Raw genomic sequence first — 27,069 nt, 5'->3', positions numbered from 1 at the left:
TAAACATGATCCTGTAACATGCTTGCTTTGTATCGTGTGAAAACAGAGACGTGAACGTGATATGAACAGGCTCTTTTCACGTGATCTGACAAAACAGAAGGGAGAACCAAACCCCTACCCCTTTGTCCTCAGCGTGGGGGGCCAGTGCGACTCCCAGTCCCTGTCACCCAAATGGTCCTCTTCACACGTGATCAGGGGACCCTTACATCCCGCAGCCCCATGTCTGATGTAGAAAGGCCTCCAGCCTGGCCGGTATGGCTCAGTGGTTAAGCATTAACCTACAAACCAGGAGGTCACGGTTCCGTTCCCGGTCAGGGCACATGCCTGGCTGGTGGCCTTGATCCCCAGTAGGGGGTGTGCAGGAGGCGGCCGGCCAATGATTCTCTTGTCATTGATGTATTTATACTCTCTCTCTCTCTCCCTCTCCCTTCCTCTCTGCACTTTCCACTCCAGTTCCTTCAGCACGGCCCAGAGAGAGAGGCTATGCCTGCATCCTTCCTACTTGACTCTGCTTTTTCAATAACGTTTCTACTCTCTTTGCTACTATCTCCCCCCCACCCCCAGTCTCACGAACCCAGGGACCCTTGCAAAATCACAGTCTGAGCACCCCTTTATCTCCTGTCACTCGGGCCCCCGAGATTTGAGGGTGACCTGGCAGCCTGCACCTGCCCAGGGAATGGCCCGGCAGGAGGCCCAGGCCGGGCACCCTCTGCCCAAGCCCTGTTTCCCAATCGGAGTCCCCCCACAGGACAACCTGGCCCCCCTCCGCGGTGTAATCTTTCCTCAGATCGGCCCCGCAGCCCATTAATCACGGCTGTCACTCTCCCACGTGACCCTGGGGCAGCTGGGCTGTTTTTCTAAAAATCCCAGAGCCAGAAACGAAGCTCGAGAAAGAGGAACCGCTCCCCCCCACTCCTCCTCCTCCTCCTCCTCCTCCTCCTCCTCCTCCTCCTCCTCGCAGAGGCTGGCTGGGGTGCCCACTGGAAGAAGCCACCACTTTTGTTGACTTTTTCCTTTTTTTTTTTTTTTTTTGCCCAGAACATTCCATGGGGCGTTTTGAAGGGAATTCGGGGAGGAAGTGGAGAGAGAGAGGATGAAGAGAAGCCCAACACGTGAGTCCCCCCCCCGCCCCACCGAGGAGACCTTGAGAGAGAAGGAAGAGTGGAGAAGTCAATGCCAAGGCCAAGAGCGATAAGGACTACTACAAGCCTTATGCATGTGTGTAAGGCCAATCGTTTTACCAGCTTCAGGCCCAAGTTCAAGTTTATGGAGGGTCAAGGCTGTAGCCATCACAGACCCTCTACGTCACAGACCCTCAAAAATTTGTAATTCACTAGACGGAACAAACTGTTGTCCACTGAGGACAGAGCCTCTTAAAGAGCTGATTCACTTGTTCCCTAAGTGGAAATCATAAAGGTTGGAGTGACCTGGAACCCAAGGGCTAATTTAAAATAAATATATATTTATTGATTTCAGAGAGGAAAAAGAAAGGGAGGGAGAGAGAAACATCCATGATGAGAGGGAATTATGAATCGGCCACCTCCTGCATGGCCCTGGTGGGGATCCAGCCCAAGATCCAGGCATGTGCCCTTGACCGGAATTGAACCTGGGACCAAAGGGGATCCTTCAGTCCACAGGCCAAGAGAGCATTAACATAGAAAACAAGACTGTAGCCCGGATGGCATGGCTCAGTGATTGAGCACCAACCTAGGAACCAGAAGGTCAAGGTTAAATTCTCCTTCAGGATGCATACCTGGGGTTGCAGGCTCAATCCCCAGGAGGGGGCGTGCAACAACAGCCGATCCATGATTCTCTCTCATCATTGATGTTTCTCTCTTCCTCTCACTTCCTCTCTGAAGTCAATAAAAATATTTCTTTTTTTTTCCAGGAAGAAAAAGTAAACAGGAGAAAGAAGGACCATGATCAGGACATATCCCATGTCACATCAGGCCCTGTCGTGACTTAGGAAATACAGAGAGAAGCATGGACGTGACAGAAACATATCAGTTGGTTGCCTCCTATATGTGCCCTGACCAGGGCCCAGGCTGGGGAGGAGCCTGCAACCGAGGCACGTGCCCTTGACCGGAACCAAACCCGGGACCTTTCAGTCTGCAGGCCGGCGCTCTATCCACTGAGCCGCACCGGCCAGGGCCCGTTTCCGGTTTTAAGTTTCCTTACAAGTGTCAACGTCAGCGGGGTTGACCGTGCTGCATTCTGCTTCATGTCAGTCACAGGAAGCCCGTGTGGTGCGTGGGAACTCAGGCCTCGGAAACCAGCCACGCGGGCCTGAGCGGGGACGCTCACCACAAACGCCACGGCGCTCCTCGGCGTGGACTCCCACTCGAAGCAGCTCCTGAGGAACCGGAGCGAATTCCACATCGCCATGGTGAGCCTGCGCACCCGGTCCACGTCTCTGGACAAGATCTGGGCAGGAGACACGGGAAGCAGAGAGGTGGGTTTGACTGCTCCACACCCTCGGTGGAGATCAGGCAGCCTGGCTGTCTCTCCCCTGTATTCTGTGTTGCTGCCGATTAAAAACCAGGGAATGGTTAAGATATGCACACAGATAATAATTTAATAAAATAAAAAATAATAATAAAAAAATAAGAACAACAACAACAAAATAATAATAAAATAAATAAATAAATAAGAATAAAAACCAGGGAGGGAAAGGCCTTGAGCTCCTTCCAAAATTCTTCTTCAAGTCCGGCCATCCGAGGAGGAAAAGAAAATGCAATAATAATAGAGGAGGAGCTGTTTGAATTGTGTTCATCACACAACTAAGCTGGGGAAAAAGGACTGAAGCCAGGCATCTGGCTGTGTGTGTGTGTGTGTGTGTGTGTGTGTGTGTGTGTGAGAGAGAGAGAGAGAGAGAGAGAGAGAGAGAGACAGACAGACACACAGAAAGACCAAGATTGGGGACAAGTGGCTACCTGTTTAGCTTAGAAGGAAATGGACAATTTATAGCAGAAATGTTCAAGTGTTTTAACTAATCAAGTCCAGAGGTAAAAGTCCATAGGAGCCCTAGCTGGTGTCGCTCAGTGGATAGAGCATCAGCCTGCAGACTTAAGGGCCCCAGGTTCGATTCCGGCCAAGGGCACTTGCCCGGATTGTGGGCTAGATCCCCCCCCCCCCGCCAGGGGACGTGCAGGAGGCAGCAGGAGGCAGCCGGTCCATGATTCTCTCTCATCGTTGATGTTTCTCTCTCTCCCTCCCTTCCTCTCGGAAATTAATTTTTATAAAAACCTACAGGAAAGGCTAGTTCTGGCAAAGAAAGGCAGTCCTCCCATCTCCCGGCTGCCAGCCTGTGGCCTTAGGCAGTTCCTTAACCTCTCTCTTAGGCAAAGCACCAATCCTGATGGTGGACAGAATTAATGCACTCGGAGTGCTTGCCACATAGCTAAGTGCTTTTACGTATTTGTGTCAGAAGCACATGTTTCGACTTTATGAGAATGAGGGGACACCTAGTGGGGAGAGGGAGGACCCTCACATAGCCCAGGACCCCAGGACCCCAGGATCCCAGCCCCACCCCACCCCACCCCAGGGTGCCCTCCGAGACCCGGAGCCACCCTGCCACGTGGGGGTCTGTTTGGCAAAGGAAACGTCTCTTCTCCCAGGGGTAGGCAGATTCCTTCCAGTTTGTTTGCAGAAGCAGCCGCCCCACCTACCTCACCTCGGGTTTTAACTTTCACGTAAACAGAGCCAAGAAGTGCAATGCTGCTGCTAATAAAAATAAGAAAATAAGAAAGAGGCTGGCTCCGATTACGCTAAAGCCAACATGACAGCCCGTGTTGTTGCGGACGGGAGCCAAGCGCGGGGACGGCCCCCTCGGCGGAGGGCTCCGGCCTCTCCCCACGGGGCCCAGGGGTTCATGGGAGACAGGAGGACGATAAGATGGCCTTTCTATGGCGCGGCTTTCCGCCACCCGCAGCTGCTCACCCACATGAAGGAGTGGAAGTAATAAATACTCGGAAAAGGGGACACGCTGTTCTTTGTTACACAACCGGAGAGGGACAATAGGGACGGAGTGACATCCCGAATGCCGGACAGGACGGGGAGGGCCTGGAGATAAGTGGAAAAGTCAGCTCGACAAAGAAGGTGTGGCTGCCCCTATGGGGCTCCGGTCCTCACCTTGGGTTGAAACGAGGACAGAAGAATTCAGGGCAACAGAGAGAGAGAGAGAGAGAGGCCATTCAGAAGGAGGTGAAGTGGCAGCAACCCCACGAATTCAGACAATAAGAAGGTGGTAGGAGAGGCTGTGGGAGTCCCAGGCTACACAGCTCTAAAGATGCACTAAGCTAATTTCTTTATGAATGGAAAAGGCCAGAATCCCGCCCTGAGACGCTGAAGGACAGAGACAGGCGTGGCTGTGATGAAAGGAAAGAGTGCAGGGCATGGAGATCTGGAGAGCGCTCACAGGGGCTGGAGGCTAGGGACTCTGTTCATAGGGATGACTCAGGGGGTTCACGGAGGACTGACACCTTCTACTCATCCAAGAGATGTGGGCTGAGTCTTTCCCTTCTTATTGAGCTGATGAAGTCCTTGTTTTGGGGGGAAAGGGGAAAAGGAGAAAGGAGTGGAGAGGTGGGGGCTGAGAATGATAGAAGAGATAGAATAGAGATAGAGATAGAGATAGAGATAGAGATAGAGATAGAGATAGAGATAGAGGTAGAGGTAGAGGTAGAGGTAGAGGTAGAGGTAGAGGTAGAGGTAGAGGTAGAGGTAGAGGTAGAGATAGAGAGGGAGGGAAGAAAAGAAAAGGAGGAAGAGGAGAGGAAGGAGAAGGAGGAGAAAGAGGAGGGGGGAAAAAAAGAAGAGAACAATAACAACAAGAGGAGGAGGAGGAGAAAGAGGAGGGAGAGGGGAAGGAGGGGTGCAAGCAAATACTGACAGCCAGGACTCCAGGCCCGGATGCTGAGCGAACCCACAAGCCAGCTCCCCACAGAGACCCACCTTTTTGGACAGTTTGCGGCTGTCTTCAACAAAGCGCTTCTCCCTGGGCGTGAAGGTCCTGATGCTGGCTTTGACCTAGGAAGACACCATTGTTAAAAAAAAAAAAAGGGGGGGGGGGGGGGGGCGTTTCTGTAGATTGCATTCCTCTCCGAGAATGGAGCTTCTGGATTATAAAACCTATTTTGCACAGAAAAAATCTCATTTCCTCTCAGTGATCTGGAAAACCAGAATTAATACCAGCTGAAACCTGGAGTGTCCCAGCATGGATTTGATGGTTGAAGGGATTTTTTTGTTATTGTTGTTTGTTTTAAATATATTTTTGTTGATTTCAAAGAGGAAGGGGTGGGGGGAGAGAGAGAAATATCAATGATAAGAGAGAATCGCGGATCGGTTGCCTCCTGCACGCCCCCTACTGGGGATGGAGCCCGCAACCCGGGCATATGCCTGTGACCTCTTGGTTCATAGGTGGACGATCAACCACTGAGCCACACTGGCCAGGCAATGGTTGAGCTTTAAAACACTGTTCTCTTTCTTTCTTTCTCTCTCTCTCTCTCTCTCTCTCTCTCTCTCTCTCTCTCTCTCTCTCTCTTTCCCTCGCCCCTTCAGTCTCCCTTTGTGCAAATATCCTAAAACATTTCACAGGGACCGGAATCTCTCTAGGCTGGCCACCTGTCGTGTTAGGTACAGGGAAACCGGCAGGTATGGCCCAGTGAGACCAGGGAGACTCACCGCATTATAGATAAGCTCCATCTCCAGGTAAATGACTCCTTTAAAAGCAACTTCTAAATCTTTATTCTTCAACACGTAGCAATTCGTTTGTCCATCTCGAATCTGCCATAAGCAAGAGGAAAAAAACACAAATATTTCCTGGGGCTTACACTAAACAAACTCACAGAGATGCACACACGGAGATGAAAGGCCTGCTAGGCAAATATTGAAATCACCTTAAATCAGCTGTTCACTGTAGAATGCTCTCCCAGCTAAAGTAACAATTACTGATAATCTACATGGAAAATTAGTGACCTGGATTATTTCGGCGTCTACATGGGCTTTCAAAAATCTCAGAGGTTCTACATGTCTATTTATTTAGTTATTTTTTTAATATATTTTATTGATTTTTTACAGAGAGGAAGAGAGAGGGATAGAGAGTTAGAAACATCGATGAGAGAGAATCATCGATCAACTGCCTCTTGAACACCCCCTACTGGGGATGTGCCCGCAACCAAGGCACATGCCCTTGACCGGAATCGAACCTGGGACCTTTCAGTCCGCAGGCCGACGCTCTATCCACTGAGCCAAACCAGTTTCGGCATGCGTGTCTATTTATTAAAACAAGATAAATCCTCTACAAAATCCGTGGCCAGGATTCCTCCAGCTGGCCAAGGTCATAGGAAAAAGGAAATACTTAGAAACGGTCACAAATCAGAAGACGTCGGAGATAAGACCACTACATGCCAAGCATGGTAGGTACCCTGGGCTGGATCCTGGAACAGAAAAAGGACATCATTGGAAAAGCTGGTGGCATTCCCATAAAGGAATAAAGGCCACAGGTGAACAGAAGTGTGCGATGTCAGGTTTTGTGGTGTTTTCGCTTTTGTTGTTGTTTAGTTTTGACCAGTGCATCACGGGCATAAAAGTTGTCAACAGGAGGGAAAATGATGAGAGAGAATCATGGATCGGCTGCCTCCTGCACGCCCCCTACTGGGGATGGAGCCCGCAACCCAGGCAGGTGCCCTGACCGGGAATGGAACTGTGACCTCCTGGTTCCTAGGTTGATGCTCACCCACTGAGCCACGCCAAGCCATATTTTAAATGATTATTGCTGTCACTCCAAGTGCGCGCCCACAAGGGTTCTTATAAACAGTGGTGGAAATGAGCCGAGTTCAGTCAGGGCGGGGAGCAGCCATTCCTCTTTACAAAAGAAAGGTCATCTTCCTTCCCTAAGCCACCCCACCTCTCCAGATTGAATAGGTCTTTAACAGAAAGATGGCTTTCCTGGCCAGTGGCGAAGAGGAAGGGGGTGCCCCATAAAGACCGGGTTTCCTTCCGAAACGGGCTCCAAACAGGATCCGGAGCTTCCTCTTGTGTCCACGGTCTCACTTAATAAATTGTGGGTGTTAAAGTTGAAAGAGATAAAATACAAAAGCAGCGCGACCCTTTGCCAAGCTGACTCGCGTCCAAGGGAGCTTTGCTCAGAACCACAAGCATTGTACCCTGTTATCTTAAAATTTCCATCATTTCTTACGGGTCAGGGAAGGTCAAACAGAAGAACAAGAGGTAGCAGTATAAAAAGAAATATTTTATAGTAAGAGATTTTTTTATTTATTTATTTTTTTTTGGTGTGTGTGCATGTTTTTTAATTTGGTAAATGATCGTTTCCTCTTTCTCAACGTCCTAGTATTGTGTCAGCAAAACACAGAATCCGCCCAGGGACGTTCAAGTAATCAGACTGTCCGTTTCCTTGTAACGCTGGGCATTTTTATTTAATACGCAGCAATTTCATAGTCATTAAGAGGCCTGAGATAGGATGAAGGCTATTCCTGTTTGGCACTTGAATATATTTCCTTAAAATACATAAATTATACGTTGAGACATTTCTTTTTTTAAAGTTTGAAAGTTAACAGAAAAAACTTAAATTCTGGACTTCCAAAAATACCAGAAATTTGGCATAGACCCCTCCTACGTTGTTATTGAGACTTTACATTCATAAACTGAATGTACTTTGCAACTTCATTTTTGTACCTACCCATAGGATTCAGATTGAAAAGTTTGTAGTAGAATATGGATCTGCCTCATCTCCTTAAATGGCTATCTACTATTCAAAATATAAATAACCCACCCTTTATGAATTTTTCTATTGATTCCGCTTTTTCTGGCTGTCTGTCACAAGGGAAACCTTTGGGGTAAAGACCAAATACGCTATTCTGTATGTGGAATAGGTTTGATTTAGGAATAGATCCATATACTGAAATATTGACTATTATAATTAAACGCTAAAGTAATAACCTATTATTCCACAGGGGGGATGTTTCCCATATATTCTTTAAAATATATTTTATTGACTTTATTACAGAGAGGAAGGGAGGAGAGGAAGAGAGAGTTAGAAACATCGATGAGAGAGAAACATGGATCGGCTGCATCTACATAACCCCTACCGGTGATGTGTCCGCAACCAAGGTACATGCCCTTGACCGGAATCGAACCTGGGACCCTTCAGTCCACAGGCCGCCGCTCTATCCACTGAGCCAAACTGGTCAGGGCTCCCATATATTTTTTAAATTCAAAAGATGAAAAGAGTGGAAATACATACGTTAACCTAAGACTAAACACGAGGTGTCATTCGCAAGCCATTTCTGTGTACGTGTCCCTGTTTTTCCTGATTATTTCACACCCACCTCTGAGATATATATATATACGCTTTCTAAATTCACATTTTAAAGACTGGGAAACTAAAGAACCTTGTCTAGAGGTGGAACTGCTGACTCATAAGATACGTCTATTTGATGGCTTTTCCCCCCTACAGAGAGGGAAAAGCTTCTGTGAATCAGACCACCCATTTCCTCGCCACGCCGGCATTTTTATTTAATACACAGCAATTTCGGAGGGATAGAAAGGCCTCAGGTTGTTTTAATATGTACTCTTTCTTATACCCAATGAGACCGAACATGTTCCCTCCCGCGTTTACTAACGGTGTGCCGAGGCAGGACTGGGAGACCAGACAGACTCAGATCCAATTCCCACGCCTGGCATTTAATAGCATCTGTGTGGCCAGGCGTAATTCCATCTCCTCGAGTCTCAGATGCGGCTCTACGACAGATACCCAGAATGCAAATGCTCGGAGATACGTGTGTGTTAAATGGTAATCCATCTTATCAAGGTGCCTTCTACAAGCCTTGTTCCAACAGTGTTTGAGAGTCCTTTTATTTTTTAAAATTTAAATATATTTGTATTGATTTCAGAATGGAAGGGAGAGGAAGAGAAGGGGAGGGAGATGGAAACATCAGTGATGAGAGGGAATCATGGATCGGCTGCCTCCTGCATGCCCCACTCTGGGGATCGAGCCTGCAACCCGGGCCTGTGCCCTGACCGGGAATCGAACTGTGACCTCCTGGTTCATAGGTCCACGGTCGACCACTGAGCCACACCAGCTGGGCAAGAGTCTTTTCCTACATTTAGTGATCACTCCTAGTGAAAAGATCATTCAATCGGTGCTAATCTGACTGCTCAAATGAATTTAATAATTTAATGGACTCAAACTAAGGATTGATAGCTTACCCAGTCCTAGCCTTGTAAATGGCTTGCCTGTTGAATTACATTTTACAGAAGTAGTACTTGGCATTATCAAGGACACCATGTACATATTTTCCATGTTGCTCATTTTTTAATGTTCATTAATTCCTTTTGACTGTCCTTAGTTTTATTTCCTTTTGTCGAGATGCTTAAATGGTTTTTCAACCTTTGTTGTTTAATTATGAAAACATTCAAGTTAAGAATTTCCTCTGAATAATACTTTTGGCCCTTCTCCATGGTTCTGTGTGGGTGTGTGTGGGTGTTGTTTTTTTTAATTGTTATCTTTTTTTTTTTTTTAAGGAGAAAACATTAATTTCCAAGTGCGACATAATACAATCAGGTTATTTTTTCAACTGCTTTGAATGAAATATGAAATTAGAAGGACCATACTTTCATTCATTATTTCACTGAAATATAACCTGGATACCTACACATACATATTTCTTGGAAAGTTTGGTGTGTTATCACAAAGTGAACAGTTCTAGATAACCTTTAGAATTCTCGTGGAATTACCAAGTCCTCTTTCCTTTCCAAAGGCAATTCTCCAGGTTTTTTTTTGTGTGTGTGAGTTTTTTTTTAAATATATTTTTATTGATTTTTTCGCAGAGAGGGAGAGAAAGGGAGAGAGAGTTAGAAACATCGATGAGAGAGAAACATTGACCAGCTGCCTCTTGCACACTCCCTACTGGGGTTGTGCCCGCAACCAAGGTACATGCCCTTGACCAGAATCGAACCTGGGACCCCTCAGTCCACAGGCTGACGCTCTATCCACTGAGCCAAACTGGTCTCGGCTCTCCACAGTTTTTAAGTATACTATTGCATTGTTCCTTTCTTGAGCTGTAGTTTTAGCTACATGGGATTTCCCCCTCCCCCAAGTGTTTTGATAGTTGTCTCACTTTTGTTATTAATTCCCATTTTCCTAGTGTTGTGATCACAGTGAAGTCTCTATCTTTTTTTTTAATCTATTGAGGCATCTGAGAGCCACAACATGATCAATTCATGAACATGTTAAATGGGAATGTGCACAGAGTATTTTATATATTTACATGCGGGTATGCACACACATACTTAATTAAGCTCACTGTTTAGTCTCTAAAGTTGGAGAACAATCCCTGTGGTAAGCCCAAAATGCATCTGAGAACTTGCTAGAAAAAAAAAAAAGAGACTGCAGCCTGGCCGGCATGGCTCAGTGGTAGAGCATCAAGCTATGAACCAGGAGGTCACAGTTTGATCCCAAATCAGGGCACATACCCAGGAGTGGGCTTGATCCCCAGTAGGGGGCGTGCAGGAGGCAGCCAATCCAGGATTCTCTCTCATCATGGATGTTTCTCTCTCTCTCTCTCTGCCTCTCCCTTCATCTCTGAAATCAATAAAATATATAGTTTCCAGGGCCAATCAGGAAATTTGCCTTATTGTATGTGTTCCTTTATGGATTTCAATGGATATCTTGAACTAACATTAGGCTAAGGAGGTGAACTGAACATTTGTGTTCAAAAAATCGCCACGCTAGCCCTGCCTCGAGACTCCTTTTAGTATTTTTTCAAACTTAGCTTTCCATATACAAATATTAACACCAAGTAAAAGATCAACGTTGTTTATTTTAATGGCCCGGATTTCAGCATTCCCCACACAACAAAATGATGGCGTAAATGTGTCCATTAGAATGAGCAAATCTCATCCCAGGTGCAATTCGGGCAAACACTCGATTGGAAATGCAAATGCAGACTTGCGTGGACGTTTATTGGGTAGGAGCAATTATGGGAAATTTGTCCCATAAAACTAATTAAGTGAAGCTGTTGCTGGTGCAGCAAGCGGGCGACTGCGCACGTGGCTTCGCAGAGAGAGCCGAGGGCTGCGTGAGGCGTGCATCTGATTGCAGATGCGCATGTTGGCGTGGATTGCACCGAGAATGAGAATTTGTTTCGAAATGTAGGGCCTCATCACGCCGCCGCAGACATTAGGAAATACTGTAATAATAAAGAGATGCTCTTCTTACTTTAAGGAAACCTGATTTTCCTAGCCTTCTTAGGTTGGCCCATGAGATAATTCTGAGAGGGTAAACATATTCTATATAACAAAGAACTAATATGTTAATTAGACCGAACAGCCGAACGACCCTCTGAACGTCCTTCCCGGTGACCTTCCGGAGGAATTGGGGCTGGGAGGGCCGGGCCAGGGCTGAGCCCACTGCACGAATTTCATGCACAGGGCCTTGAGTGTTTAAATGAAAAAGAATGACCTAGAATAGATAAATGAGAAAAAATCCAGCCAGATTTTCTGGACAGAATTAGGATTGATTAGTTGAGGATAGAAATGTTAAATAAATCTACTGAAACAGATATTAGGAGATGGAGTCTAGCTTAGAAATATTTTAAAACTCTCCAATGTGCACACTATTTTCCAACACATATTTACTATGTTATCGATCGGAAGGTTTAAGGAATAAAATGTTTCCTGTTAGAGATATTTAGCCTTTTGGCATATTTTTAATCACATTTGTATCTACAGGTTAGGTGGAGAATCAGTTCACCTTGGAGAGCATGTGCTGCAGGAAGAGCCCCCATAGATCCTCAAAGAAGCTGATCACTTTCTCAATTTATTGGTCTAAGAATTCGGAAATCAATCAATGAATAGAAACAGCCACATCTTGCCCAAGGTCACAGTTTTGAGTCCTGGTCCAGGCATATAACTGGGCGTGGGCTTCGTCCCCAATAGGGGGCATGCAGGAGGAAGCCAATCATTGATTCTCTTTTTAGTGATGTCTCTATTTCTCTTTCTCCCACTTCCTTCCTCTCTGAAATCAATAAAACCATATTTAAGAAGAAAAAAAAGGGCTGGTGAAAACGGTTTGGCTGATTCAATCATATTTGATTGACACAGAGATGCCCCAAGCGGTTTGACTCAGTGGATAGAGCGTCGGACTGGGGACTGAAGGGTCCCAGGTTCGATTCCTGTCAAGGGCATGCACTTTGGTTGCGGACACATCCCCGGTAGGGGGTGTGCAGGAGGCAGCTGATCAATATTTCTCATCCATGTTTCTAACTCTCTATCACTCTACCTTCCTCTCTGTAAAAAAAAAATCAATAAAAGATATTTTTTAAAATTAAAATTGTGTTACTTTAGATTTAGATCTGAAACTACTGGAATAAAACAGATGTCTCCACCTAGAGTCATAAAGTGTTCTCTAGACCCAGGTAGAGAGACGGAAAGTTGTCAACAACACAATGAACCACAAACTGTATTAACAAAGATAACTTACAGACAGCAAGGGAATGGAGACTTTTCCAAGAAAATCCGGGGGTTTGTCTCCATCTTCATCAAACACGGTCACTTCCAAAGCATCATGGACATCCTTAACGGGGCTGCAACAAGAAACACACCGTGGGTCATACACACACACACACACACACGTGGAGTCGGTTCCGTGAAGATCGGAAAACACAGTTCCACTAATTAAGTCTGCAGGTCCTTGGAGTATACAACTACCATTTAATTAAACTCCAAAAATTAAATCAAACTGGCTCTATTCCCAAGCCTTCCATCAGAGGAGATTTAGTCATCCATGGGAGAAAAAGTCAACTTTCTTACTGTGTGACATTCTCCATGTCTCCGTGCACGTCAGGGTGGGACCGTTAAAGAAACAGATGAAGAGAGAAGAATTGGAGACAGAAGGAGGAGGGTAAAAGGATGGTGATTTCGAAGGAGCTTCCCAGCTGGTGTGGCTCAATGGATAGAGCGTTGGCCTGCAGACTGAAGGGTCCTGGGTTTGATTCCGGTCAGGGCCCATGCTGGGGTTGCAGGCTCCATCCCCAGTGTGGGGCGTGCAGGAGGAGGCAGCCTATCCATGATTCTCTCTTCCCATTGATGTTTCTCTCTCTCTCTCTCTCTCTCTCTCTCTCTCTCTCTCTCTCTCTCTCTCTCTCTCTCTCTCTCTCTCCCTTCCTCTCCGAAATCAATAATTTGTTTCTTTTTAAAGATGCCCCTTGCTGAAACCGGTGTGGCTCAGTGGGTAGAACGTCGGCCTGCGGACTGAAAGGTCCCTGGTTCGATTCCGGTCAAGGGCATGTACCTTGGGAAGTGGGCACATCCCCAGTAGGGGGTGTGCAGGAAGCAGCTGATCGATGTTTCTCTCTCATTGATGTTTCTAGCTCTCTATCCCTTTCTCTTCCTCTCTGTAAAATATCAATGATATAAAAATTGAAAAATAAAAAAGATGCCCCTGGGTAGTCCAGAGGCTGAAGGACTTACAAGGTGAACACTTTGTTCCACTCGGGGTTGAGAGTTTTGTAGATGGTGTGCGTCTGAAGCCGGTCATTGCCCAACTCCAACAAGCAGAAAGGGTCGCTCTTCCCTGGAGGGAAAACATGGGCATTGGTCAGAGACACGGGGACCTCAGACGTGACAGAGACCAGTGAACCGAGGCCCCGCGCTTCCCTCGCGATGCAACTGTGCTGGCTGAGAGAGGAAAGCGAGCCTGTCTCCCCCTACAAGCCACATGGGAGCCCCGAATCCTGCAAATGCTGAAACCGTGACATCATGAACAGGCTGCGACAGACACACAACCCAGAGGCAGCCGTGTGTGCCCGAGGCCACACAGGTATCATAGGAGCAGGTGTTCAATTGACACGTGAGAGAGTCCACTTTGGTGGCGTTGTTTTCATGTTTTTTATTGACTTCAGCGAAGAAGGGAGAAGGGGAGAGTGAGAGTGAGAGAGAAACATCGATGATGAGAATCATGGAGCGGCTGCCTCCTATAAGCCCTATAACTGGGGATCGAGTTTGCCACCCGGGCATTTGCCCTTGACCGGGAATCGAACCCACGATCCTAATGTGGGGTGTGCAGGAAGCAGATGGTCCATGATTCCCTCTCATCATTGATGTTTCTATCTCTCCCTCTCCTCTCTCTGAAATCAATAAAAAGATTTTTTTTAAAAAAAGGCCCTAACCAATTTGGCTTAGTGGATAGAGCATCGGCCTGCGGACTGAATGGTCCCAGGTTCCAATCTGGTCATGGGCATGTACCTTGGTTGCGGGCACATTCCCAGTAGGGGGTGCGCAGGAGGCAGCTGATCAATGATTCTCTCTCATCAATGTCTCTAACTCTCTCTCCCTCTCTCTTCCTCTCTGTAAAAAAAAAAAATCAATTATATATATATATATTTTTTAAAAGTTAATAACAATCTACCTACTTATATAATTTAAGTTTTAAACATCTGGCTCTCAAAAGAAATGTCAATCGTTGTACTGTGGATATTTGGCTCTGTGGACTAATGAGTTTGCTGACCACTGGCCCCACTGGAACAACTGAAAGCATTTCCCCAAACCTGACAGTGTCTAAGGCAGACCAAACTTTACCTTTTGTTGTGTATATCTGCTTTGCTCTAGGGAAATTTGTGTTAATACAGACCCCTGGGTCCAGAGATTGGGGAGCACATGGTTACTATAGCTAAGTTTCCTCTGGCTCCCTGTGTATTCCATATTTATATTTCTAGTCTCTTTATTATTAATTATTATTAATCTCCAGATTCCTGAACCCTCTGGATGCGGAGAAACACCCCCGGCAGGTCCGGAGCAGACACATACAGGCTCGGAGTCCGAGCTTTACCTCTGTGCTCCCCCTGTGCTCCCCGATGACCTCTCTTCAGCCAGGCCATGTCACCTTGACAGGGTCTCTCCCCCGCCCCCTGCTCCCCTACCCCTCCCACTATGCAGTTTCACGGTGTTTTAGCACCTTGCTCTCAATCGCCTCTGCTCTGTCCGACACCACTTTACAATCCATTTACATTCCTCCAGCAGCAAGCGGAGGGTTCTCATTTAAATAATTCTACCTTTATAGGAGTTCCAGAAGTGGGATGACGCGTAATGAATGGGTTTTAGAGGTCGTATCGTTCATCGGACCCATATTTATTAAGCATGCACTGGATGCCTGGCGCCGGACCAGGCCCACCAGGGCGTTGTTGCCTTTATGGGACCCTCATAATACCTCTGCTTGTGTGTGTGTGTGTGTGTGTGTGTGTGTCTGTTTTAGCAAATGTCACCTTTTCCTTGAAAACTGCCCTCCTGTTCCTGGCCAGTGGACCAAGTGCCCCCACCTTTGACCTCTGGCTGTGTACTCTCCCTGTGTCTCTCTCATCCCACATCTGTGCCTCTGTCCCGTAGTGAGTCCTGTATTTCACAGAAGCGCCCCAATGCAGGCACACACAACGTATGCACGGGAGGGCCAGTGACAGAGGACAGAGGGGACACTGCTGGGGGCAGGTGTCGGCTAGAGGGAGTCTTGCTTTTCCCATTGAGCACAAAACCATGCTTTATGCCAGTTCTCATTGCACCCTCCAAGAGGCAGGGAATGTTGGTGCAAGACTAGGAAACTCAAGTTCACAAAAATTTAATTTGGTTGATTAAAGTCTACAAGGAATTCACAGCGGAGGTGAATTGTAAGCAAGGTTTGCAAGGGGACTGATTGGTTTAGAAGAAGCAGGTGGGTCTTTCTTAATGAGACAGGGACAGATCAGAGCCTTAAAATGATTAGTGGGAGAGCCTGGCTGGTGTGGCTCAGTGGTTGAGCATCAACTTAGGAACTAGGACCGTGGTCGGCAAACTGCAGCTGGAGAGCCACATGCGACTCTTTGGCCCCTTGGGTGTGGCTCTTGCACAAAATACCATGGCCTGGGTGAGTCGATGTTGAAGAAGTGGTGCTAGAAGAAGTTTCAGTTTTAAAAACTGGGCTCTCCAAAGAAATGTCCATCATTGTACTGTTGATATTTGGCTCTGTTCACTAATGAGTTTGCAGACCACTGAACTAGGAGGTCACGGTTGGATTCCCGGAGAGTTGACTCAGTGGATAGTGCGTCGGCCTATAGACGGAAAGATCACAAGTTCGATTCTGGTCAAGGGCATGTACGTTGGTTGCAGGCACATCCCCAGAGGGGAGGGTGTGTGTGTGTGCTGGAGACAGCTGATCAGTGTTTCTAGCTCTCTATCCCTTTCCCTTCCTCTATGTAAAAGAATCAATAAAATATTGAATATATATTAAAAATAAGTAAATGAAAACGGCTCCTACCAGAGAAGTCAGCAGCCAAGAGGTCCACAGCCTTTAAAACCTTCACTTGTAGAATCCCGACGTCCTTCATGTCTCTCAGGGAGTTCTGCAGGCCCTGAGGAAAACACACACACACACACATGCGTGGGTCACGGATGCAAACCGTTCTCCGACGACCCCCTCGTGCTACAGGACAAGCTCCCTCAGGGGACCTCGGCCCCTTTCTCCTGCCAGCGCTCAGAAACCTCGCCCGGTGCACCATCTCCGTCCACGGGACATTCAGGCATCCACAGCAGCCAGATTCCCAGAGACTGAGAGCTAATTAACTCCAGCTCCGAAATGCACGCATGACACACACACACACACACACACACACACGCGCGCGCGTGATCGGCTTTTAACACGGCCCCGTGGTGACGGCGCAGGCTCCCTGCCGGGAAGATGTGTGCCAAGCGGCATCCATCCTCCTCGTCTCCGTCTCTCGCTGGAATTAAACTTCTCAATCGCCCAGGAAGGCGCCATCACTCTGGCCTCGTTGGTGTGGACTGTGGGGGACGCCAGAGGATGACACGTGGGCCCTCCGTGGATGCTCATTCCCGCGGGGAGGAGGGGAGGGATGGAGCTGGGGAGTGGATTCTCTGGTCCTCCCGTCAGCCCATTCATTCCATGGGAGACGGAGCATCCGGCATCAGGTGTGCATTCACATTTAGGTTAATTTTTTGCTTGCTGAGACTTTGATACAGGGTGGGGCAGAAGTAGGTTTATAGCTGTGAGGATGCAAAACAGTTTATTCTTTTTTTTTTTTAAAGATATTTTACTGATTTTTTGCAGGGAGTAAGGGAGAGAAAGTTAGAAACATGCTTGTTTCTCTCTCATAGATGTTTCTGCTATTCCTTTCCCTTCTTCTCTGTAAAAAAAAAAAAAAAAAAAAAAAATCTATTTTTTAAAAAAAAAAAGCTTCATAGTAATTAGGATTTGCTTAACCTAACATGTACTGTTGCTAAGAACGTTCTAAAGCTGTTTCTGATCTGCATTTTTAATCTAAAAAGTAACCAAAAAAAATTGGGTTTAAGCTTAAATAAAAACTTTATTAAATAAAATACTTTTCAACTTTGAAGACTGTCTTTTCTGATGCCCTAAAAAACAAATCCAGTGCAGCCCAGCCAGTGTGGCTCAGTGGTTGAGCCTTGGCCTGCAGACTCAAGGGTCCAAAGTTCGATTCCAGCCAAGGGCACATGCCCGGATTGCGGGCTTGATCCCCAGTAGGGGGCGTGCAGGAGGCAGCCCATCCGTGACTCTCTCTCATCACGGACGCTTCTATCTCTCTCTCTCCCATCTTCTCGGAAATCGATAAGGACTTTTTTTAAAGTGGGGGTGGGGCCGGGGTCGGGAGGCAGGCGAAGCACTCACGTAGCGCTGGGCGATCTGCTTCCTTTCGCCGGGGTCCGCCAAGGGGCACACGCACAGGTCGGACACGGAGACCCCCGCGCAGGGGGTGAGCGTGATGAGCAGCAGGAGGGCGCCCAGGCAGCTGTCCAGGGGCAGCTCCAGGCAGTTGGCTTGCTTGAGCGGGAGCGAGGCGATGTCCACTTTACACCTGCAAGAGTGGGAGGCGGAGAGGGGAGAGTGAGCGCCTAACCCAGGGTCGCCCCGGAGCCTCCGCAGAACCCCGGTTTCCCCATGTCCCGAACCACATTCTGTGGGGCCTGGGTTTCTCGGGCAGGGAAGGACCAGAGGGCTCGTCTGGCTTAGAATGCTCATTCCTAGCCCAGCACACTCTAAAATGAAGGAGAGGAGCCCGGCCAGTGCGGCTCAGTGGTTGAACATCGACCCATGAACCAGGAGGTCACGGTTCGTTTCCCGGTCAGGGCACATGACCGGGTTGCAGGCTCGATCCCCAGTAGGGGGCGTGCAAGAGGCAGTCAGCCGATCCATGATTCTCTCGCATCATGGATGTTTCAATCTATATTTCCCTCTCCCTTCCTCTCTGAAATCAATAAAATGAATATTTTAAAAAAATAAATAAAATACAATGGAGGAGGAAAGGTCGGGAATGGAATGGCAAGTGGAAAAGAGGCGTCAGATCCTTGCCCAATAAGGTCTGCAGAAAGACAAGGAGGTCAAGAATTAGGGAGAGCCCGGCCTGTGTGGCTCAGTGGTTGAGCATCGACCTATGAACCAGGAGGTCACGGTTCCATTCCTGGTCAGGGCACAGGCCCAGGTTGCAGGCTGGATCCCCAGTGTGGGGTGTGCAGGAGGCAGCCGATCCATGATTCTCTCTCATCATTGGTCTCTCTCTCTCTCTCTCCCTCCCTCCCTCTCTTCCTCCCTCCCTCCCTCTCCTTTCCTCTCTGAAATCAATAAAAATATATTTTTTAAAAAATTAGGGAGAAAACGTTTTTGCAAGTGTTAAGTATTATGGCTCTATGTAGCTTTTCTGCTCCGTGTCTTTCTCCAGCAAAGAGAATAAAGGGTTTCAAAAACAATTTAGAAAAGACAAGAGACATGCAAACGGGTTCATGAAAAATCCATTTTCTCCCAGATGAATGCCAACGGGCGTGCGTGTTTTTATTCACACCCACGTGGCGAGGTGCCTTCCTAACGGGCGCGTTGCACGGGGCTTCCCCCGGTGGGTTTCTCTCTGGACAAATGGAGCGTGAAGAGCCGCTGATGGATCCCACTTGAGCAGCGGCTCGGGGAGGCCGTCCCATCTGCTAGAAACGGCGTGTTTTCCGCCTCTTCACAACCCAAGTTCTGGGCTGTTGAAAACCTCAAGCAAGTTGAAATGCGGAAGCAAACACCGCCAAGGGGCGCTGAGTGCTCTGTGCTTATTTGCTTTAACACTGAAAATTCTGGGGCAGCCTGGACCACACCCGCTTTGTTTATGCTTAGAAGGGGGTTGGGGGGGAGGGTGGGGGGGAGCGGAGGTAGGAAGGAGGCAAGCAGAGAGGGAAGGAGGGAGGGAGGGAGTGACTGTTTTGGACACTCATTCAGAATGTGCTGGCTCTTGGGCCAAAGTGAGACCTTAGCAGATCTTAGAATAGTCAATATCATCTCTAGGCCTGGCCAGTGTGGCTCAGTGGTTGGGTGAGGACCCATGAATCAGGAGGACATGGTTCAATTCCAAGTCAGGGCTCATGCCTGGATTGAGGACTCGATTCTCCAGTAGGGGCAATAGGGGCCATGCAGAAGGCAGCCAATCAATGATTCTCTCATCAGTGATGCTTCTCTCTCTCCCTCTCCCTTCCTCTTTGAAATCAATTAAACACACACACACACACACACACACACACACACACTGAGTGGCCAGATTATTATGATCTCTGAATGCATAATAATCTGGCCACTCAGTGTGTGTGTGTGTGTGTGTGTGTGTGTGTGTGTGTGTGTGTGTGTTAGAGGCCCCATGCATGAATTCGTGCATGGGTGAGGTCCAGTCAGCCTGGCCAGGGGAGGGGACATGGGCGGTTGGCCGGCCGGCCTGCTGTTTGAAATCCTGGTTGAGGGGACAACTTGCATATTAGCCTTTTATGCTATAGGAATGGCCAGATTAGTATGTGTTCAGAGATCATCATCATCTGGCCCCTTGGTGTATATAGACAGGAATATAGGCCCCTCCCATATTGAAAAGCCCACGGTTTAATTCATCTAAAGAAAACAAGGCTGAATTACTTATTTTCCTCAACAGCAAGCATATATTAAGCCCACAGCCAGTTAATGTGCTGATACGGCATTGTGTCTAACCTCCTGTGCATGCCTTTCCCCATTAATCCCGCCGCATTTTATTGTCTTAATTCCACACATAATTTCACCGTATCCGTCAGCCCTACCTGCTCCGGTGTTCCTTGCCACGATAGCTTTTAACCTCTCGCTCATTACCATAATTCTATGCTTTATATTTCAGGCTGGTCAGCTCTTAACGTAAATGCAAGGGGCAGGACAGAGTGCTGTGGTTTTCGAAGCTGTAAATCTCAGAGGCTGAGGAAGGGGGTGGTGAACAGGAGGAAGACGGGGAGTGTATGAGCATGGCCGTAAAAGCAGGTCGAGGACATGGGTGTCATTTGTCCAGGGAAATGGTCCCTCCCTGATTCTCCGCTGACAAACTGGTGGGATGACAGAGCCTCTTTCAAGTCACGCGTGGGTCTCAGAGGCAGCCAGGGCTCCAGCATCCTCCTTCTTAAGTTGCCCAAGCGAAAGTAAGTCTAGAAGATTCCATAACGAGTTCATCTCTACAGTCGCCTTGAAATGTAAAATACACGTTAAGGAAAAGGATTATTTTGAACAACTGGTACCGGTTTAAAATGGGAGAGTGTACATTCTATGTTCTTGCCATTTTGTTTAAAAGTTGGAGGTGAGCCCAGCTGGTGTTACTCAGTGGTTGAGCGTCAACCTATGAACCAGGTCACGGTTCCATTTCCGGTCAAGGGCATAGGTCAAGATCAAGAGCATATACCTGGTTGCAAGTTCCATCCCTGCCCCATGGTTGAGGTGCGTGCAAGAGGCAACCAATAGATGTGCCTTTTTCACATAGATGCTCTTCTCTTTCTCCTCCCCTTCCCTTTCACTCTCTCTAAAAGCAATGGGAAAACATCGTCAGGCGAGGATTTTTGCAAAATATATATATTCTTATTGATTTCAGAGAAGAAGGGAGACAGGGAGAGAAATATAGAAACATCAGTGATGAGAGAGAATTACTGATTGGCTGCCTCCTGCCTGCCTCCCTCCTCCCCCGGGATCGAGCCCACAACCTTGACTGGAATCGAACCTGGGACACTCCAGTCCGCAGGCTGATGCTCTATCCAATGAGCCAAACCAACTAGGGCAGGTGAAGATTTTTATAAAAAAAAAATAAAAACAGAGAGGACTCAGGAGACAGTTATGACCAACTCTCACTGTCAAAGGGACTTGATGCAAAAAAAGGAATTTCTCAGCATCTGGGAGATCAGATCACTGAGCACTGGAATTACAACAAAGTAAAGTGGAAACAAATATGTGAAAAATCTTACCTAATAATAGAAAAACATGTAAAATTGACCGTATCTCCGCTATGCCCACAGCCAATCGGGAGTGAGCATGCAAATTAACACGACAAAGATGGTGGGTTCATTTGCATATGCAGGTGCTGAGTGGCCAGGCAGGGTGGGGCGCCTGCTATAAAGGGAGGGAGCAGAGGGAGCTACAGGAGCAGTGCTCTGGCCAGGAGGAAAGACTTGAAGCCAGGGGACAGAAGGCCTATACTTGCACAAATCTTGGTGCAACAGGCCTCTAGTGTAAAATAAAGAACTGTAAGGAGCGTGTCTGTGGTAGGCACCGGCTAGCATAGCATCATCTCCCCGTTAACTCTGAGGCTCACGCTGTATCTCAGGGTCCGCCTCGCCCCACCTGGAAGTTCGCTGCAGCTAATGCTGTGTAACCAGCTCCCAAGAGAGACACTTCTGTGGTCTCTTTTACTGCGGGAGAGGAAAGAGGAAAGAGATACAAAAAAAAAAAATCCTTCAAAATCCATAAAAAGAAAGGACAGGGTGGCCACTAACTAGGACAGGCACACAAACAAGAAACAGCTGAGGTCGTAAATAAACACCCGGATGACAACACATGGAGGGAAAGGGCCGTCGGAAGCCAGTGTCTGAGTGTGAAGACACCTCGCACACGGGGAGAAGCGTTTCCTGTGACGTGGGGCAGCCGCGACAGCACAATGGCACGGGGCGAGAGGGCGTGACTCTTTGTACTGACACAACAGGTCGGCCATGCGTCACGGCAGGGCCACGTTCCCACCACTCGGAGGACACGGCGGGACACGGAGTGCTCTGCGTCGGCACACGGATGTAACGTGTCCTTGCTCCTGGGCTAGCACAGCATGTCTGATCCCCCCTCCCCCCCGTATGTAGATGGGTGTTGGCGGGGCACGGTATGTCACAGTGGTCCCCAGGGTCAAGGGTAAGGAGAAGTATCTGAGGGATCAGTTACCCCAAGGAGGAGGTGAGGGAGGGGGAGAAGGAACCAGGCTAGAAATCTGATGATCAACAATATCTGTGAAGTGCCACACCACACCCCCTGAGAATGTGGCAGGAACTACTTTCTTCTGTTTTGATCAAAACTAAATGGCATTACCCGGCCAACCAGGCTCGGTGTTTTACTGTTGACCTAGGAACCAGGAGGTCACAGTTGGTTTGATTTTCTGGTCAAGGGCAGCCAATCACTGATTCTCTCTCATCATCAATATTTCTATCTCTCTCTCCCTCTCTCTTCTTCTCTGAAATCAAAATGTACTTTAAATAAATAAATAAATAAAGGCGTAGGATTGCATAAAATAAACACTGCCTTGTTCAATTCAGAACATATAGAGAATGTCATATATATGACAACTAGAGGCCCAGTGCACAACATTTGTGCACAGGTAGGGTCCTGAGGACTGCCTGGTGATCAGAGCCCATCAGGGCCTTCTGGCTGCCAACTGGGGCCTCCCTTCGCTCTGCACCGTCCCCTGGTGGTCAAGGCATGTCACAGCGAGCAATCTGTCTCCAGGTTGAACTCCCACAGTGACAATGTGCATATTAGGCTTTTATAGAGAGTGACGGGGACAAAGAACAGGAAAGAAATGGAGCTAGATTGACATTTTTAATCTCTCTTTCTCTCTTTCTCTCTGAAATCAATACCAAAAAAAATTTTTTTTAAATAAATACTAAATGCCCTCGACCCATAAACAAATAAAAACTGCACCCAGGGGAAGTTCCAGCTTCCTTCTGGCCCCCTGGGGTGGGCAGGTGAGGTGTGACTCTAAGCCCAACAGACAGAGACGGGCCTCGCACAGAAAGCGCCGCGCACGCCCCCACCACCGAGAAAGCAGGGCAGACTCACGTGCCCAGTCGCTCCTCGTGCTTTTTGCCGTCCTTTCCCCAGACCTCGATGTCCAAGATGCCCATCCTGTCAGAGAAGTAGTGAAAGTCAAACTCTTCCCGCCACTGTGGATGTGCACTCTTACACAGTGTCTAGAAAACATGCGGTGACAACGTTTATTGTCTTCGGACTGCCATGCATCGCGACACATTTCAATTCATTGCTCTACACAGCCGGGGCAGGCGCTCGGGGTGACGGGCCTGCCTGTCCCTTCCGAGGCTCAACGTTTCCCCCTTTGAGGAATTGGCGGAAACATCGCCACTCTTTTAACCGACCCCCCCAGATTCAACAGTGGATCCTGCCAAGTTAGGAAGCACAGGGACACCACAAGAAAACCGTAACTTGTATATGTATACTAGAGGCCCAGTGCATGGATTCGTGCACTGGTGGGGTCCTTCGGCCTGGTCTGATAGGGAATTGGGCCGAAACCGGCTCTCCGACATCCCCATGAGGGGTCTCGGATTGAGAGAGGGCTGTTCTTGCGTGATGAACCCTGGAATTGAGCTCCCTCCTCTCTGGTTCCTGGCGCGTCACCAGAGAACGGCAGCTGCCAAGTCACCACGGCTCGACAGCTCCTGCACTGAGCATCTGCCCCCTGGTGGTCATTGTACATCATAGCTACCGGTCGGATGGTCATTTGGGCTTTTATATATAGAGATTTATACATATATATGACATATCTCAATGGGTATTTTACACTGTCCAGTCTTAACAAAACTATATTCATTGGTTCATGAAATCATTTTATCGGCACATGCATTCAGCACTGGCTTAAGAAGTACATAAATGAACAGTCTGGGATCCTGATTAATATCTGTCAGCTGCATTGCACATAAACCCATGAGTTCAGTACGCTGCTGCCTATTTTTTTTTTTAAATCCCAGTTTACTGAGTCCTGTCCCTAGAGGGCAGATGCTCTGGCTGGAGAAATTGAATTTGTGGCTAAAAAATGAGCAGGAATGCTGGTCCTTGAGTACCAGCCTCAATGAAGGGCACAGCATCCACTATTAAGTCTTTGTGCCAACATGGGCAGACCGGTACCAGCACAGCCCTGGCCTGTAGCCAGCATCACGTAACATCATTTAAGCTGTTGGTCGCATGGGACGGGCTATGCCAGGTCACAGAATGTAGCAACCACGAAGGGAAAAACAAAGTATTAGGCCACAAATTAAATGCAATATCCCCCAGGAGGGGGTCCCAGAGCAGATATTGGACTAATTCTCCACTTCACCTCAGTTTCAAAGGGCTAAGTGTGTCCCGTGACGAATAATTTTCCTATAAATGCTTTCACCCGGCCCCAGCTGGCTACAGAAATCTCAGCCAGGGATGTTACCCTGGATACAGTCTCTGGTCAGTACGGCCTCAGACTACCTGGCCAATATCACCTGCATAATTCTGCCCTAAGTCACCCTCAATTTTTCCCATTTTTTAATAAACTGATTCGTCAACAAGAGCTTCCATTCTCTAATCCAGTGGTGGGCAAACTCATTAGTCAACAGAGCCAAATATCAACAGGACAACAATTGAAATTTCTTCTGAGAGCCAAATTTTTTAGACTTAAACTTCTCCTAACGCCACTTCTTCAACATAGACTCGCTCAGGCTGTGGTATTTTGTGGAAGAGCCACACTCAAAGGGCCAAAGAGCCGCATGTGGCTCGAGAGCCGCAGTTTGCCGACCACTGTGAGTCTAGTCCGTGTCCCGGTGGGAATGACGCTTTGCGTTTGATTCTGCACTGAAATTGGTTCAGCAGAGACAAAGTCTCGGCTCCCTAGGGCATCTGCCAACTTGTCTGCGTCTTGTTATGCCTTCCACGCGGGAAAGGCCGATGTGCAAATATCCTGTTTTTGAAAACCTTCCCCTGATGTTTTTTTTATTATGTGGCTTTTGGCAAGGAGCTTAACGTTCAAGTACCCCGGGTCCCTCCATCCATTAAACATGGACCAGATTCCTGTCTGACAGCTATGTAAAACGAATTCATTGCCGTGGTTTGGAGACCACGGTGTGTGAAACAGAAACCTCACCGAATTAGTCAGATTAAAAATTAAATGGCATTCGGATCAACAGAATCAGATGACTGGGTTGGCAAGGCAGCTAAAAAGGCCAGTGTTTTTGTTCATCACAAATCACTTTTAATATGTTCAATAGTTTGGTGTGTATGTGTTTGGTTTTTTTTTTATTTCATCATAGCAAAAAAACAAAACAAAAAAAAAAAAAACACAGCAGCACTCAAAGTCCATTTTTCATATAAATACTAACAAGAAAGAGAAAGAAAGTTGTATATAATTTTGAAAATACTTTTAGTTATCACAAATACTGTAACCCAAGAGTAAACATATATTACTCTTTTATTTTTGTTACAGTTTGAAGGCATTTAGTTATCTGTTTCCGCATTCTACGAAACACAGTTTTTGCTTCTTTTCCAAACAAAATAAATCATGCATTCAAATATATTATTTAATGAGCTTTCACCAGCTCCAGTGACTTGGATGGAACTAAAATAAACTTAGCCGGTACTCCTACTAATTGTATCTATACCATTATTTTGCTTTCTGGAATAATCTGAACATAGTTAGCAGGGTTAAAGAGAAATGACTACTTCTAGCCTAAACCGGTGTGGACAGAGCGTTGGCCTGCAGACTGAAGGGTCCCGGGTTCGATTCCGCTCAAGGGCATGTACCTTGGTTTGGGGCACATCCCCAGTAGGGGGCGTGCAGGAGGCAGTTGATCAATGTTTCTAACTCTCTATCTCTCTCTGTATAAATAAAATATATTTATAAATAAATAAATAAAAGAAATGACTTCTATTCTTGTAGACGTGTACAGTGGGAAGGCTTTTTTTTTTTTTTCAGAAGGAATACCAATTTCTATTTTAAGGTGCTGTTCTCCTTTAAGACCTGGCCACTCACCTTGCTCTTGTACCTCTGCTCCCCCAGCTTTAAGAGGACGAACATCTCGGCCACGTTTCCCACTGCCACGTTCTTTCCCTCCAGCAGCGTGATGCTCACGATGCCGTTCCATAGCTGGTTCTTCCTCAGGGCCTCCGAGAGCCGCAGGCTGCGCATCAGCGAGGACTGGAGCGAAAGGCAGAGAGGAGAGAGAGAGGTCAGCTCGCCGGTGACCCCTGAGTGTGATGCTGGCGGCCATAGCCCTGCCTGGATGGATATGGGGAGAGGTGCATGCGAGCGACAGTGCCATTGGGCACCGGCCTGTCCTCCCGCCCAGCTCTTTGGGAGGCATCTTTCAGCTGGGCCTTCGGCTATTTTTAAGGATAGGAAGGGAAGAAAGGCATTCTGGGAAACAGAGGTATAAGGGCAAGGCATTGCTTTGTAGGGAAATGAAATGTCTATGGGCATTCAGAAATAGTGGTGTGTGTGTTTCTTTTTAAAATATACATATTTCAGAGAATAAGAGAGAGGGAGGGAGAGAGAGAGAGAGAAATATCAATCAGAGAGAATCATGCATCAGCTGCCTCCTGAACTGGGGATGGAGACTGCAACTGGGGCATGTGCCATGACAGGGAATAGAACCATGACTCCTGGTTCATAGGTGGTCGCTCAACCACTGAGCCACACCAGCCTTGCAGAAATAGTGGTTTTGAGTTTATCCTTCACACTTGAATCTGTCCCCATGCCCCTTTATTCCCTGGTAATTACTAAAAAGATCATCCCTTTCGAGAGTCATAGCTCCAGACAGAGCATGGGATTGGCCAGCCAGATGAGCTCTGAAGAAAGAGGGTGGTGGGGGGAGGAGAGGAAATAATGAATAAAGCACAGTACCTGGAACCAGGACAGTTGAGTTCAGTAACTATTAGCTTATTTTGTTCCTTGTCTAAATGATGGTACTCATGCCCACTCATACACGCCTTAAACCAGTGGTCGGCAAACTCAT

The 27,069-nt window shown here is 47.5% G+C and overlaps 1 protein-coding gene across 1 annotated transcript in view; it reads right to left on the bottom strand.

Moving 5' to 3' along the window:
• The window catches only part of MCTP2 (multiple C2 and transmembrane domain containing 2), a 105,120-nt gene that overhangs the window by 30,948 nt on the left and 47,103 nt on the right, over window positions 1–27,069 (bottom strand). Inside the window, exons 9-17 of the mRNA XM_036411842.2 lie at window positions 26,088–26,252; window positions 23,141–23,271; window positions 17,693–17,879; window positions 16,304–16,397; window positions 13,492–13,594; window positions 12,503–12,605; window positions 5,683–5,784; window positions 4,954–5,028; window positions 2,305–2,424 (exon numbers count right to left, since the gene is read on the bottom strand). Coding sequence (XP_036267735.1) covers window positions 2,305–2,424; window positions 4,954–5,028; window positions 5,683–5,784; window positions 12,503–12,605; window positions 13,492–13,594; window positions 16,304–16,397; window positions 17,693–17,879; window positions 23,141–23,271; window positions 26,088–26,252 — 1,080 coding nt within the window. The remainder of the gene's footprint in view (window positions 1–2,304; window positions 2,425–4,953; window positions 5,029–5,682; window positions 5,785–12,502; window positions 12,606–13,491; window positions 13,595–16,303; window positions 16,398–17,692; window positions 17,880–23,140; window positions 23,272–26,087; window positions 26,253–27,069) is intronic.

Source organism: Pipistrellus kuhlii, unplaced genomic scaffold (genome assembly GCF_014108245.1).
Source record: "Pipistrellus kuhlii isolate mPipKuh1 unplaced genomic scaffold, mPipKuh1.p scaffold_m20_p_42, whole genome shotgun sequence".
Lineage (NCBI taxonomy): Eukaryota > Metazoa > Chordata > Mammalia > Chiroptera > Vespertilionidae > Pipistrellus > Pipistrellus kuhlii.
Note: the sequence above shows the minus strand (reverse complement) of the source record. Positions and strands in the feature narration are given on the sequence as shown.